General features: G+C 30.5%; 1 protein-coding gene across 1 annotated transcript; it reads left to right on the forward strand.

The window, feature by feature from the left end:
• The first annotated feature begins 2,029 nt into the window (after positions 1-2,029).
• LOC141720221 (S-protein homolog 24-like) lies at positions 2,030-2,440 on the forward strand. The gene has a single exon (XM_074522570.1). The coding sequence runs from the start codon at positions 2,030-2,032 to the stop codon at positions 2,438-2,440; it is 411 nt and encodes a 136-aa protein (XP_074378671.1).
• The last annotated feature ends 11,573 nt before the right edge of the window (positions 2,441-14,013 follow it).

Raw genomic sequence — 14,013 nt, forward strand, 5'->3', positions numbered from 1 at the left:
TGTTTTTATTCCAGTTAGCTTTCACTTGATTATGAAAGTAACGATTACTACCGTCACCAAGCTTTAGCCATGAAACTTGAGATTTCTGTCTCAAAAGGGCTTCTTCTTGTGTAAGGCAGGTTTCAAGATGGTGGATTGCCTCAGCTTCTGAGGCCAGAAGAGTAATGATGGAAGATTTAGACAAGGCCCCTTGAATATCATGAAGTGCATTGCGTGCATCTTGCACACGAGAATGTAAATTACTATGCTTCTTATTAAGAGCAGCCATAATAGTTTTCACAGCCTTCAGTTTCCTAGAAAGGATAATCATGGGATCACCAAACCAATTATCAGACCAAGCCCCTGCCACCGTATCATTAAACTCTGCTAGGTCAGACATGAAGGTAAAAAAACTGGAAACTTTTATGCACTCGATGAAGCTGCATTGGAACACAATGCATCAAAGGTGCATGATCCATTAAGCCCCTAGGGTGCACATGAATAAAACCCTCTGTAAACGCAGCAAGCCAATCAGGATTTCCCAGAATTCTATCAAGCCTTTTCAAAATAGGGTCAGCAGGACGTTTGTTAGTCCAAGTAAATAATGAGCCTACAGTACGCAACTCAGAAAGGCCACATTGAGTAACACAGTCAAGAAATTGTTGCATGTCTGGAGTCCAATGAAGTCGACCCCCTTGCACTTCATTAATATTAAGGATATAGTTAAAATCCCCACCAATGCACCACGACCCCAGTATAGATTTGCTAAGAGAGAGTAAATCTTTCCATAGAGCCAATCGTTGATGAGGTTTATTCAAGGCATACACAAAAGTTACATAGAAATGGACTTGCTTTTCAATGAAAGTAACATGGTAGGTGATGTGTTGCTCAGATTTAGAAATAGTATTAACAATCCAATATGTGGGGTCCTAATCAACCCATATACGCCCCAAAACATGATGTTCATAGTTAAAAAGCCACGACCACTGTTTATTGATACGTTTCGAGATTAAAGTACAATTCTTTTCTTTTACTTTAGTTTCAACACAAGCTAAGATTATGACTAGAGACATAATTTAATACTAAATATATAAAAAAGACATAATTATTAACAATTCTGTATAACAAATGTAGATATTGAATTTGATAGTCTCCCTAGTGGTAATATCTTCGCAAAACATTGGCCGGTAACAAGACGAAGAAAATAAGATCAACATTTTTTTATTTAGAAAAACTAATTATTAGAACAATGAAAGACAATAAGAAAATTTAGAAAAAATACACTTTATCAATATTATAATTTAAAAAATATATTAAAAAAATTAAAATAGTAGAAAAATATATGTACACAATAAACAAATAATATACTAATCATACAGCAATGGACCACTAGAAAAGATGAAACATACAGCAAATCACACTAACTTTCCTTAAAAATGTAACTTTCAAACTTACAAAAATTTATTTGATGAAATTAATATGTAAATCCGGTACATAGCATGGGAGTTGAGCTAGTAAGACTAAAGTTTGTTATTAATGACTAATTAATTTACAATGAAAAACTTTGTTATTGTATTCAATTTTCACTATAAAATACTCTCTCCATCCTCTTTTACTTGAAAAAAATTAAGTGTATCAAGAAAATATTAGTTCGATAAGAGAAATATACATGTAAAAAGAGACTAAGTAAGTATAAGTAAGTATAAGCAGAGGCACAGCTACTCACACCATCACATCTTCGTCACGATTCTAGGTAACCCGTCAGTAAGTGTTAGAGAAAGGCACAATATTATTTTATACACTTACACTCTTCAACAACGATATTCGGTCAAAAGACTAGAGACAAAAATGGTTATTAGATATAGTCTAGTCCACTTATACTCTTCAACAACCATATCAAGTCAAAAGACTAGAGACTAAGGTGGTTATTAGATAGTTAATTAATGAATAACTCTTTACCTAATTTGTTATCAACATTCATTTGTAAGCTATCAACATTCACTACATATCTAATAACTTCACAAGCTACATTGTTCTGTATCATTAAAAAATGGCTTCTATTACCGATCAAATTCTAGCAGTTCTTGTCATATTTCTCATCATATTTCCGTCTCCACTCCGTTCCGATTCAATTCAAATATATGTAGTTAACAACTTGTACAATAATCAGATCCTCACTGTTCATTGCAAATCAAGTACCCACAAAGATTTAGGTACAAAAATAATGGCCCACGGTGCTTCTTTCAACTGGCTAGGTGACATAAATGTTCCGGGGGAGAATGAAATTTGGTTGTGTGCAATGAATACTGGAAAAGTGAATGGGCTTTTCGCTATATTTGTAAGTAACAGAGATAATACCAGGTGTGGTGAGGTGTGCGAGTGGAGTGTGAAAGATGACGGGATCTATCTTTATATCCCATCTGATAATGATTTTGTGTTGCAGTTTACTTGGCCGCATTAGTTATTTGTTTGTATGTATTACTTTGTTTCTTTTGTAGTTCACATTTGATTTTAATAACTTAATTACATATTTTCAAGAACAGATAATACACTTGATGAGTAACTTTACAACTAAAAGCATTTTGATGTGTAACTTTACTACTAAAGCATTTTGTAGCATTATTATCAAACTATCAATATCATCAATAACAATTTTTTTAAATTATATTTTACACATGGAGACTCTTGAATTATATTTTTAGTCCTCTCAGAAGAATTTATAATCAACTGAGAAACATAGGAAAAAGAAACAAAATGCATCGAAATAAGATCAAAGTTTGTTATTAATGACTAACAATATCATAACCAAAGATTATTATTAAGTTCAGTTTCACTGTAAAACTACTCTCTACATCCCCTTTTACCTAAAAAAGTCAAGTTAATCAAGAAAATGTTAGTTTTGATAAGAGAAATATACATGTAGAAAGAGACGGAGTAAGTATCAAATGAGGCACATCTAACTCACACCATCACATCTTTGTCACGATTGTAAATAACCCGTTTTTAGAGAAAGACATCAACAGAAACTTATACAGTTATAATCTTCAACAACGATATCAAGTTAAAAGGTAGATGGTTATTTGATATAGTCGAGTCAAATTATAGTCTTCAACAATAATATTAAGTTAAAAGACTAATGACAAAAGTAATTATTCGATTGTCCTTTAATAAAATACTCTGTACCTAAATTCGTTATCAACATTCATTTGTGAGCCATCAAATTTCATTATAAATCTAGAAACTTCATAGGCTACTTTGTTCTATATCATCATAATAAGAATTGCTTGTGTTATTCTACCTCTACTTGTCATTTCTTTCATCATATTTCCATTTTCGCTCTGTTACAATTTATATATATCTAGGAAACGACTTGTACAATAATCAGAACCTAACTGTTTATTACAAATCAAGTACCCAAGAAGATCTAGGTACAAAGATATTGGCAACTGATACTCCTTTTAATTTGCCAGGCTCACTACTAGAAATTTGTCAATAGACATCGCTTATTAGCCGATGTCTATTTAAAATCCGAGCGATGTCTTTGCATGCGATGAGAAAGGTAGGTGCATTACACATCACTTATTAGCCGATGTCTATACACAGTTTAGACATCCTTTTCCTTAACAATGTGATGTATTTTTCTTCAATGTATACCTTCACTATGATTTCAGTTATTCATTCATATGTCATGTATATCATTTTAAACTTATCACATATAAAGTAATATGATACATTAACATCGAAAAACTTGTTAAACTGATGTGTAACTTAACATTTTACATCAGTCTTTTATCAGAAGCGATGTCGTACCTTTCTTTTTTTAATGAAACCGATGTCTTTGTGTGTGCTTAACATCAGTTCTTTCAAAATGTGATATCTATTATATTATTTTACATCAGTCATTTCTTGTTAGCTGATATATGTGCCTGCTTATGACATCAATTTATTGTATGAAATGTCTTATTGGCTACATTTTACATCAGTTATTTTGTTCATGAAGTGATGTTTGTTTATTTTTTTTATTCATTAATCCCATGTTTCAATCAAATGCCCAAAACCCAAACAAGAGTCATCCAAAAACATACCAACTGCCATATTACAATTCCAAAACTAACCAAACCAAAACAAACGCAAAAACAAATGCAAAACCAAACATACATTCATTCATTTACCATAGATTATACCAAGTACGTACATATATCCACCACAAACCAAACTACATAATCCAAACAAACTACATAACTGCAAAATCAAGTACTAGACATTTCCACCATCGATCATTTACATAGTTCATCCCAAACAGAAATTTACCAACTAAAGTTCCCCCATTTATCAACAAAAACCACTAGTAGCTCTTACAAATTCAGTCCACATAAAGGAGCTGCAGATTAGGCCTTTTTATAAGAAGGATTCGATAAGGCTAAGAGTCTCACATCGAACCTCGTCCAGCTCAGCCTTGGGAACAGTCACCTTTCGATTCTTCGTCGATCACTGAAAAGTGTAACACACAGGAATTAGTAACAATGAATTCTACCACAAATTATATGTACACCAATTATATCAAGAATGAATTAAGCAAAAAAATATACCTTTTTGACAAATGTCATTTCATTATCCATGGCAATTTCTTTCATATACCACATAACAACATAGCCGCATTCAGTTCCACCGGGCTGTTTGGGGCATCCCTATTTAATAAAAAAACTCAGACCAATTAATAAGTAAATTAATACCCCTATCTAACCGAAAAAACTCTGATATCTGTTGATCAGAATGTTGTATGTGCTGATATCTGTTGCATATGGTCTGTTTTCCTAATTAAGGATAAAACTTTGTCAGGATTAAAAAAATATTAATCAGTCTAGGTAAAAAACATGTACAATTGAATAAAGAGAGGTAGTAGGAACATACCTCTATACTATGATTGGAACTAGTAGGACTAATGGAACGAATAGAAGATGATGAAGAACACAGCTTGAGTTTTTTACGAGGATTTCCACCATTCGCCACAGGAGAGGTTGAAACTTTCTCCTTATATCTTTGTATTCGATGCAAAGCAATGAATGGGTCTTCAATCTAGATTAAAAAATTATTCAAGGTCCACGACATAAACAGAAATTTAAAATCAAAGCAGTAACAAGCAAGATTATGAATACATACATCTTTTTGTTAATTTACTTGAATATTAACTGATTTGGTTGATGATTACAAAGCAATTATTTCCATCAACTAATAAAACACTTGAAGCAAACAATCACCTAATGATATTCAAGCTGATGCAAGTTTTAACTAATAAACTTGTCAAACATGGTGCTTGAGCTTGAATATAGCACGTTAGATGTGGTTTCACATCCACCGTTCTCATTGCTCAAACTTATCGAATCTTGAACCGGAGATAGATAAACAAACATCGTCCAACTACTTGAATAGAGCTTCGTTTACCATCAAATAAGTTAAGCAAGTCTAGGCCAAAGCTTAAACTATTATTAAATAAACAAAATAAATTATTTAATCTGGGTTTAATAAACAAGCTTGAGGGATTCAGCGAAGCTCGAGCTGGCTTTATCTGTAAAACCAGTCCCAACATCTAAATAGACCATAACTCTATTTTACATAATACTTCATCGATCATCAATTACCAATATCCAGTTAATGAAAATACACATTTCCTTCAATAGATACAAAGCACCACATTAGTTACTGAATTATCCTTTTGTCATAGATTACAACTTCACAACTTTTATACTCATTCTGCTAACATATTAAAAAGAGAAAGATAATCTCACCAAGTTATTTTATATCCTTATACTTGAGTTGCTGTAACGCTTGGTAGTCTATATTCATTTCAACTTAAATATTTAAAACCAATGCATAACAAAACCTAAAGAGACTCCTAAAGTGTGTATCGCTAATTCTGTAATGCATATCATACAACTTAGTTTTACAAAGTAAAGAAAACTAAATAGAAAGAAGAACAAATACCTCTTTAACTTCCTGTGTGAGAAGAGGCACACTCTGTCGAAGCAATGCATTTAATCTTTCCTTCTTAAAATCAGAAAAGCTTGCTCCTAGAGCATTACAAAACAAGGCACTGATCCCAGAACTACTTTCGTCTTTTCCTGTGTAAATGTGTTTAGAAGAATCTATCTCGCTGATGATTCCACGATTTCTATCAGCCAATTCAAAAGTCTGAGATCCAGATGGAAAGTACCCTTCTTCTAGCGAAAGCAGTTATGCAACTTCACGTGTATAGTAACCAAAATAATCTGGTCCAATTTTATCTTGCTCTGGGGATAAATCCTCATCGCCTGAAGCTTCCATTATAATCTAAGAAAACAAGATGCACAGTCAGCAAGAAGTTGTTACGATCAGCAAAGTCATACACTTGTAAATTTATATAAAACAGACTCTGGACTTGGGAGCACTGCTATTCGAGGAAGTAACATGTCAGGCTGTGAAGAAAACTTCTAGAGAGCCAAAATCATGTAGTCCACGAAAAAAGCTCAAAAATTATTATTATTAAAAAAAAGACAGAAAGAAGGTAGCTACAAATCTTAAAAAAAACACTTCATCTGAGTTTATTCAGGTTCAGAAAAACCTCTGACTATAACACAGAAAAAACTTAAATCTCCTCTCACAGAAATGAGCTAAGTACTGAAGCTAACAAATAAATTGTCTGTTTAGACTATCTGTGATAAACTAGTAGAAGAAACTAGAGTGAACCACTATACTTCACAACCCCTCAGATCATCACTGAAAAAACAAGTATATTTGGCTGCATATACGATCCGATACAATCCTCCTGCCCAACATAATTTCACACAATAATAATTATAGAATTAATTAATTAATTTTATGACCAGCTATAACCAAGTCTCACTTAGCTTTAAGATTATACTATTAACACTTTAAGTTATGTATTGCGACATCTAAGCTTTAACTGATTCCTCCCAACTACTTTACCAAGGGAGAGAGAGCCCATAACTTCATTATTAATGCCCCTATCTAACCGAAAAAACTCTGATATCTCTTTATTCTGTATTTTTTTAATTCCTAAATTCATTCTAATTAGGAAAAAAATGTAGAAACAATAACTCAGTCTTAAGATTTCATCTAGAATTCACTCATAAACCATGCTACTTACAACGACAAGCCCCAAACACCTCCTTCGATGGCGTTCGGTGGCTTTTGTAATCTCTAATTTAGACCTAAAACAAACAATATGAAACACATAATACCTCTATATATTTACATAATACACAAACACAAATATATACAAGCACTTGTTATTACATGTAAATCCGTATTTTAACTTCACAGGGGTCTATAAAACATAAAAAAATACAAAAATTTCTAAGAGGACAATTTGCAAACAGTTTTAGACAAATAACTACACATACAACTACACATGCAACAAATACATATTTCAATTTCACATGCATACATACAACTACACAAATATATACATGCAGCCCAAACAAATATAAATAGATATGTAAAGAAGAATATACCTAACAAAGCAAGCTCCAAAATCCCAAAAAACTAACTCCAAAGCCCAAAATCCAACTTAACTCCAAGCTCCGAGCTTTAAGCTTTAACAAACCCTTAGCTCCAAGATTTAAGCTCCAACAAACTCAACTCCTCACCTTAAACTTCAATGAACACACTTCACTCCTTAATCTTCGAATCTGTCACAAAAATTGAAACAAATGAGAAAAAAGAACATTTGAAAGAAAGACAGTAAGAAAGTAAGAGATGAGTTGAAGAAATTGAGAGCTTTAATTGGAGATTGAAGGTCTAATCGGAAATTGAATACATTTGAGAGTTCTAGGTTTAGCTATGAGCAGTCGAGAGAAAGGGGGAATGAGGTGAGTGTTTTGTCTGAAAATGCAAAATCCATTTTGTTTTGTAATTTTTTGTTTTTGTTTTTGTTTTGATTTTGATTTATTTTTAATTTTATGTTATAATCTTATTAAAGTGAATGAGTGATAGACGGGAGGGGGAAATATACTAAGGGGGGAAAGAAAAATATTTGGCTAAGGGCGGGAGCAAAAGGGAGAAGTAGCGGGCTCTAATTTTTTAAAATTGAGCTTAGACATCGGTTTATATGTCAACCGATGTTAAAAGTGAATTGGACATCGGTTTATATGTTAACTGATGTAACGTAGTTTTTAAAAGAACAACTTAGATATTGCTATACTGAAAAGCTGATGTAAACATACCAAAAAGACATCACTTATTTTTTATGTGATGTAAAAAATGCTTTTAATATCAGTGACTTTTCTGACTGATGTCTAATGTGCGATGTCTAATGCTGATTTTCTAGTAGTGGCTGCATAAATGTTCCAGGGAGAATGAAATTTGGTTGTGTTTAATGAATAAAGTAAATATAAATGGGCTTTTCGGTATATTTGTGAGCAACAGGGATAATACAAGGTATGGTCAGGTGTGCCTAGTGGACTGTGAAATATAACATGATCTACCTTTATATCTCGTCTAATCACGATGTTATAGTTTACTTGGCCACATTATTTATTTGTTTATATGGATCACTCTATTTCTTTTGTAGTTAATATTTTATTTTTTCTCTTGATCATGCCGAAAATACCTTTTTTTTAAAAATAGGACAAGAATACCACTTTTTGAAAGGTATGGTAAAAAAACCCGCTTAATACGTATTTAAAAAATGGGTAAGGCTATTACGCATTTGAAAAATGGGTATTATGTAAACAAAATTAAAAATAAACGATAAAATTTTAAAAAAAGAAGCATAACAAAAGATACGCATGATCGTATCATTTTTTGTGAAGTGGTGATACACATCACATGAATGCGTATCTGGGAATTAATTTTTTTTTATTACTATTTTGTAAACTTTTTTCACACAAGTTACCCCTTTATAAAATACGTATTAGTAAAACTCAACTTAGAAATGCGTATTAGACATGTATTTTTTGCTATAATTTTCAAAAATGGTATTCGTGTCACAAACTCTAAAAAAGGTGTATTTTTGTTATTTTTTCTCTTTTCAAGAACATAATACATTTGAGAGTAACTTTACAAATTAAACTTTATTATCCAACCATTAAACTCATCCCTTACAATTTTTAATTATAAATTACACATGATAAATGTGGGAAGACTTTTAATACAAAATATGAACCCCTTATATCCTGGTCCTTGATGGGCGTTAGACCAAAATATGAACCCAATATAGTAGTCCTTAATGGGTGTTATCTAGCACTAAATAGTAAATTCGTACAGATATAGGGAATCATTAATCCTTTCCTGCAAGAAATCAAAAATTAAATGAAAAAATAATAAGCACGAAAATTACCATGAATTACTTCTAAAAATTATAAGCACGGAGTTAAACATAAATCTTAATAATAAGAAGAATCCTAAATTTCTTCTTATTATTTCTCAAAAACTTAGTCCAAAAGCATATAAATCTTAATTGGATATCCGTATAATAGTATACCCAATTATAAAATAATTTTCGAAACTTTGTTTTCTTTTCGGGAATAACTTTTGAAACTTATTTGTTAATGAAAATTGGTTTCAACAGACTAATTGAAAAAATTCTTAGTATGTTTTAATTATGAAATATATTGCTCTTTAAAGTGTCTCAAACTTAGAAGTGAGAGCAGGAAATTGAATTCAATTTTGTACTTATGCACCGGTGTTAAAACAATAGTAGATAGCAAATGAGTTTTTTTGCCTACACTCTAGGCGCAAAATAAGAATATGGTTGCAATTTTCGAGTGGTATTATTTTTTAAAAAATTATGATGGCCCCACACTGTTTTATGTACAAAAAATTTTACTAATAAAAATCACCCATCTTATAAAGAGTGTTCATGAACACACTAGACAAAGTCAAATTAAATTAGGAGAAACATTGTGTATCAATAATTTTTTAACGTTATGAAATCAAAAAATAAATGTTTTTTTTTATTTTTCCCTTGATCCAATCACGAAAACAGAATGTCACACTTTTATCAATAGTATTTGCTATTTGCTTTGTTTAATTAAATTATTTTTCATTTGTATCAATCATCGTCAGACTATTGGTTATAGGATTAAGATGAGTAATGATGTGTAGCTTATTTTATCCTTTTTTAATTAACAACTATGTTATTTAACGAATGTATGTGTGATTAATGCATCCTAAAATTCGCGTAAAAGTAAAAGTGGGGAAGTAATTTGGGATGGAGGTAGTACCATGTTCATTTTCATCATAAAATATTTTCTCCATCCTCTTTCACTTGAAAAAAGTAAGTGTATCAATATAATTTAAGTTTGATAATAGAAATACACATTTATAAAGAGAAGGAGAAAGTATGAACCGAGGCACAGCTAATCACACCATCACATCTTTGTCACAATTAAATGTAACCACGGTTCACAAAAAACAAAAAAATTGAAAAATCGAAACCGGACCGAAAACCGAAAAAATAAACTGAATAAATCGAAATAGATAAAAAGTAGAAAAATCAGTAATCAAACCGAACCGATGCAACAGTTTGGTAACGATTACGGTTTTATCCCTATAACTGAACCAAAAAATCAAACTGTTTAGTATATCATATTTAAAAATTATACTTATTTAATAGATAAATCATTTACCATAGAGAACCTAGCAAAAGAAAATATATTATTAATGTTAGCTGCACCCTTCCGTCCAAACCTCTTCCTAAGGCCTTCATTCACTAATTTATATTGTTGCTATAGCTTTTATATTTTAATTTAAATTTAAATTCACTTATAATTTTATAGTAATTTAATATATGTAAAATTTAAAATTTTAAGTTCAAATTTTCTTTGATGTTATAACATTTTCAAGCTTTTTGTTACTAAATTTATACAACTTTTTTAGTTAGGTAAACAACCCAAAAAACAAAATCGATAACAGTTAACCGTATCAAAAAAATTATTCTAGACGGTTCAGTAACGGTTAATAGCTAAAAATCGAACCGACACGTACCGGTTTGTACCGATTTAGCTAAAAATTGAGTCAATCCGATCCGTGCACATCCCTATAAATAAAATGTCCATCAAGTATTAGAGAAAGGCACTAATCAAATCTTATGAAGTTATACTCTTTAACAACAATGTAAAGTCAAAAGACTAGAGACAAAGAAGGTTAGGAGATATAATCTGGTCCAATTATACCTTAAAATAATTATATCAAGTAAAATTACAAAAGACAAGTAAAATTACAAAAGACAAAAGTGGATATTAGATAATCTATTAATTAAATGCTTTATACCTAACTTCCTTATCAATATTCGTTTGTGAGCAATCAACATTTCACTATAAATCTAATAACTTTATAAGATACATTGTCCTGGATCATAATAAGAATGGCTTCTATTAGAGATCAAATTCTAGCACTACCTATCATTTTCCTCATTATATTTCCGTCTTCGCTCCGTTCTGATTCAATTGAGGTATATGTAGATAACGAATTGTACTAGAGTCCGAACCTAATTGTTCATTGCCAATCAAATATCAAAAAAGATCTAGGTACAAAAATAATGGCAGATGGTACTTCTATCAATTGGCTAGGCGACATAAATGTTCCGGGGGAGAATGAAATTTGGTCGTATGCAATGAATACTAAAAAACTGAATGGGGTTTTCGATATATTTGAAAGCAACAGAGATAATACAAGGTGTGGTGATGTGTGCGAGTGGATGGTAAATGAGGATGAGATCTACTGGTATAGCCCGCCTGCCTGATCATAATTTTGTGTTCCAGTTTAGTTGGCCACATTAATTATTTATTTGTATTAAATATTTTATTTCTTTTGTAGTTCACCCATGGTCTGTGGTTTCAATTTTAATTTTATTTTAAAGGATTTCTAATAATCTATGGATTTTAAATTAATGTTATTTATTTTAATTTTAGGTTGATTTTAAGGGAGTTGTTGAAAATAAATATACAGAGAATTTTTATAACAATTTCGACAAATAATTCAAAATCCAAAGGATTTTGTTAGGAATTCATATTTAATAATTGTTTTAAAACTTGAGTCGAATATTATCGTAATTGACGGATTTTTTAAAATCTAAATTGAACACCCCAATTTTAATAGAACTTTTCCAGTTATTATTGATATCACAAAATTTTAAAAGACTTTTCATAATCCAAGTTAAATACACCATGATTTCAAAGTCCAAAAAATCTCCCTCAACTATATCTCTTGAGGATCCGATAATACATTTGATGAATAACTTAACAACTGAAGCTTGATCTCCTTAAAGTAAACATCTTAACTATGAATTAAATATTACTTTGGATCCTGTAGTGGGTTTCAGATTATTCAGTTTTTACAGTTTTATTTATTATTTTCGATGCTTTTTTATGGCCTGAAACGCAACACAACAATATTTTTAAATAACCAAATACCCGTTTGGAACTATACACTACGTACAAGTACTAGTCAAATCACAAGTTCACTACTATAATCTCAAAATAGATAAACTTATTTACTTCATAAGAATGTTAGACTAACACTCATATATATAAATCTTGACATATATACACCAATCGTATTCAAAAACTAGTTAGAAGTACTAGTCAAATCACAAGTTGGCAACTACAATCTCAAAATAAATAAATTTATTTTTAGGACTTTGTTGTATTTCCGCTCAAATATACAAATCTTGACATCAAGACTTTTAAATCGTGTATATACTTTTTCAAAAAAAAACTGAAACACCAATCGGGACTGAAAAATAGTTAAAAGTACAAGTGAAATCACAACTTGACCGAATTTTAAAATATACTCAAATACATGAATCTGAGCATCTATATGGTTGGATTATCTAGAAATATTATTTAAAAACAGAACAATAATGATGACTAAAAACTGGTAAGAATTACTAGTCAAATGGCAAATTGACAACAATTTTTTAAAAAAAATTATGTATTTAATGAAATATTAGAATTTCACTCAAATACAAAAATCTTAACATCCATAAGATTAGATTGTCGAGAAATATCTTTTAAAAAAATTAACACGTAGTCTATTACTGCAATCTAGTTAGAACTTAGCTAAATCAGTAGTTAACTCCTATATTCTTAAAAAAATATTTATTATTTTAGATATTTTTGATATATCAGTTATATACACACAAACATCTTGACATTCATACGCCTCGATCGTCAATAAAAATAAATTAAAAAAATAAATAAAATACCACTAATTACGACATAATCTGTCATAAATTATTGGACACAAAAGATTTGGAAACCATTGAATTTACCACCAATTTTTTGGGAAGAAAGTTTAGTTTACTGTCTCGATAACTTACGACGGATTCCGTCGTAGATAAAACACTAAATTTAAAACATTTGTGGATATATGTATAACATTTCCCTTTCTTAAATAAATATCTTTACAATAACATTTAGCTGTAATAAAATATTAATATAATAAACTTACGATAGATTCGTTTTCGGTCATAAGTTTAAATAAGACGTCGTTCTAATGTAATATATATATATATATGTATACATATTTCCATTGAATTTATTTACATAAAAATAACAAAATATTTAATTAACGATAGAAACACAATTCTATCATAAATTGAAAATAACGAAGTTTTCGTTCTGTGTTAATCTCCTCTTTGTTTAATTATATTTCGTTAAGTTTTATTATTAAAATAATACACTTATAAGAAAAATTATTTCAGTCCTAGGTAGTTATGAAGGGTTTGTCATTTTCGTCGTAAATATAACGCGTCCAACATTTCGTCACAATTTTTCATCATAAATGGCCATATTTGTTGTAGTTTACAAAAATAATGGCAATCGGTACATCTTTTAGCTAGCTTTTCGGTATTATTTGTTGGCAACGAAGATAATACCAAGTATGGTCAGGTTTCCCAGTGGAGTGTGGAAGATGACGGGATTTACCTTTATCTCCCTTTTGATTATAATTTTATATTGCAGTTTACTTGGCCACATTAGCATTTTCTTTCTTTGTACGGATCATATTGTTTCTTTTCTTAATTAAATCTTT

The sequence above is a fragment of the Apium graveolens genome, chromosome 4 (genome assembly GCF_009905375.1).
Source record: "Apium graveolens cultivar Ventura chromosome 4, ASM990537v1, whole genome shotgun sequence".
NCBI lineage: Eukaryota > Viridiplantae > Streptophyta > Magnoliopsida > Apiales > Apiaceae > Apium > Apium graveolens.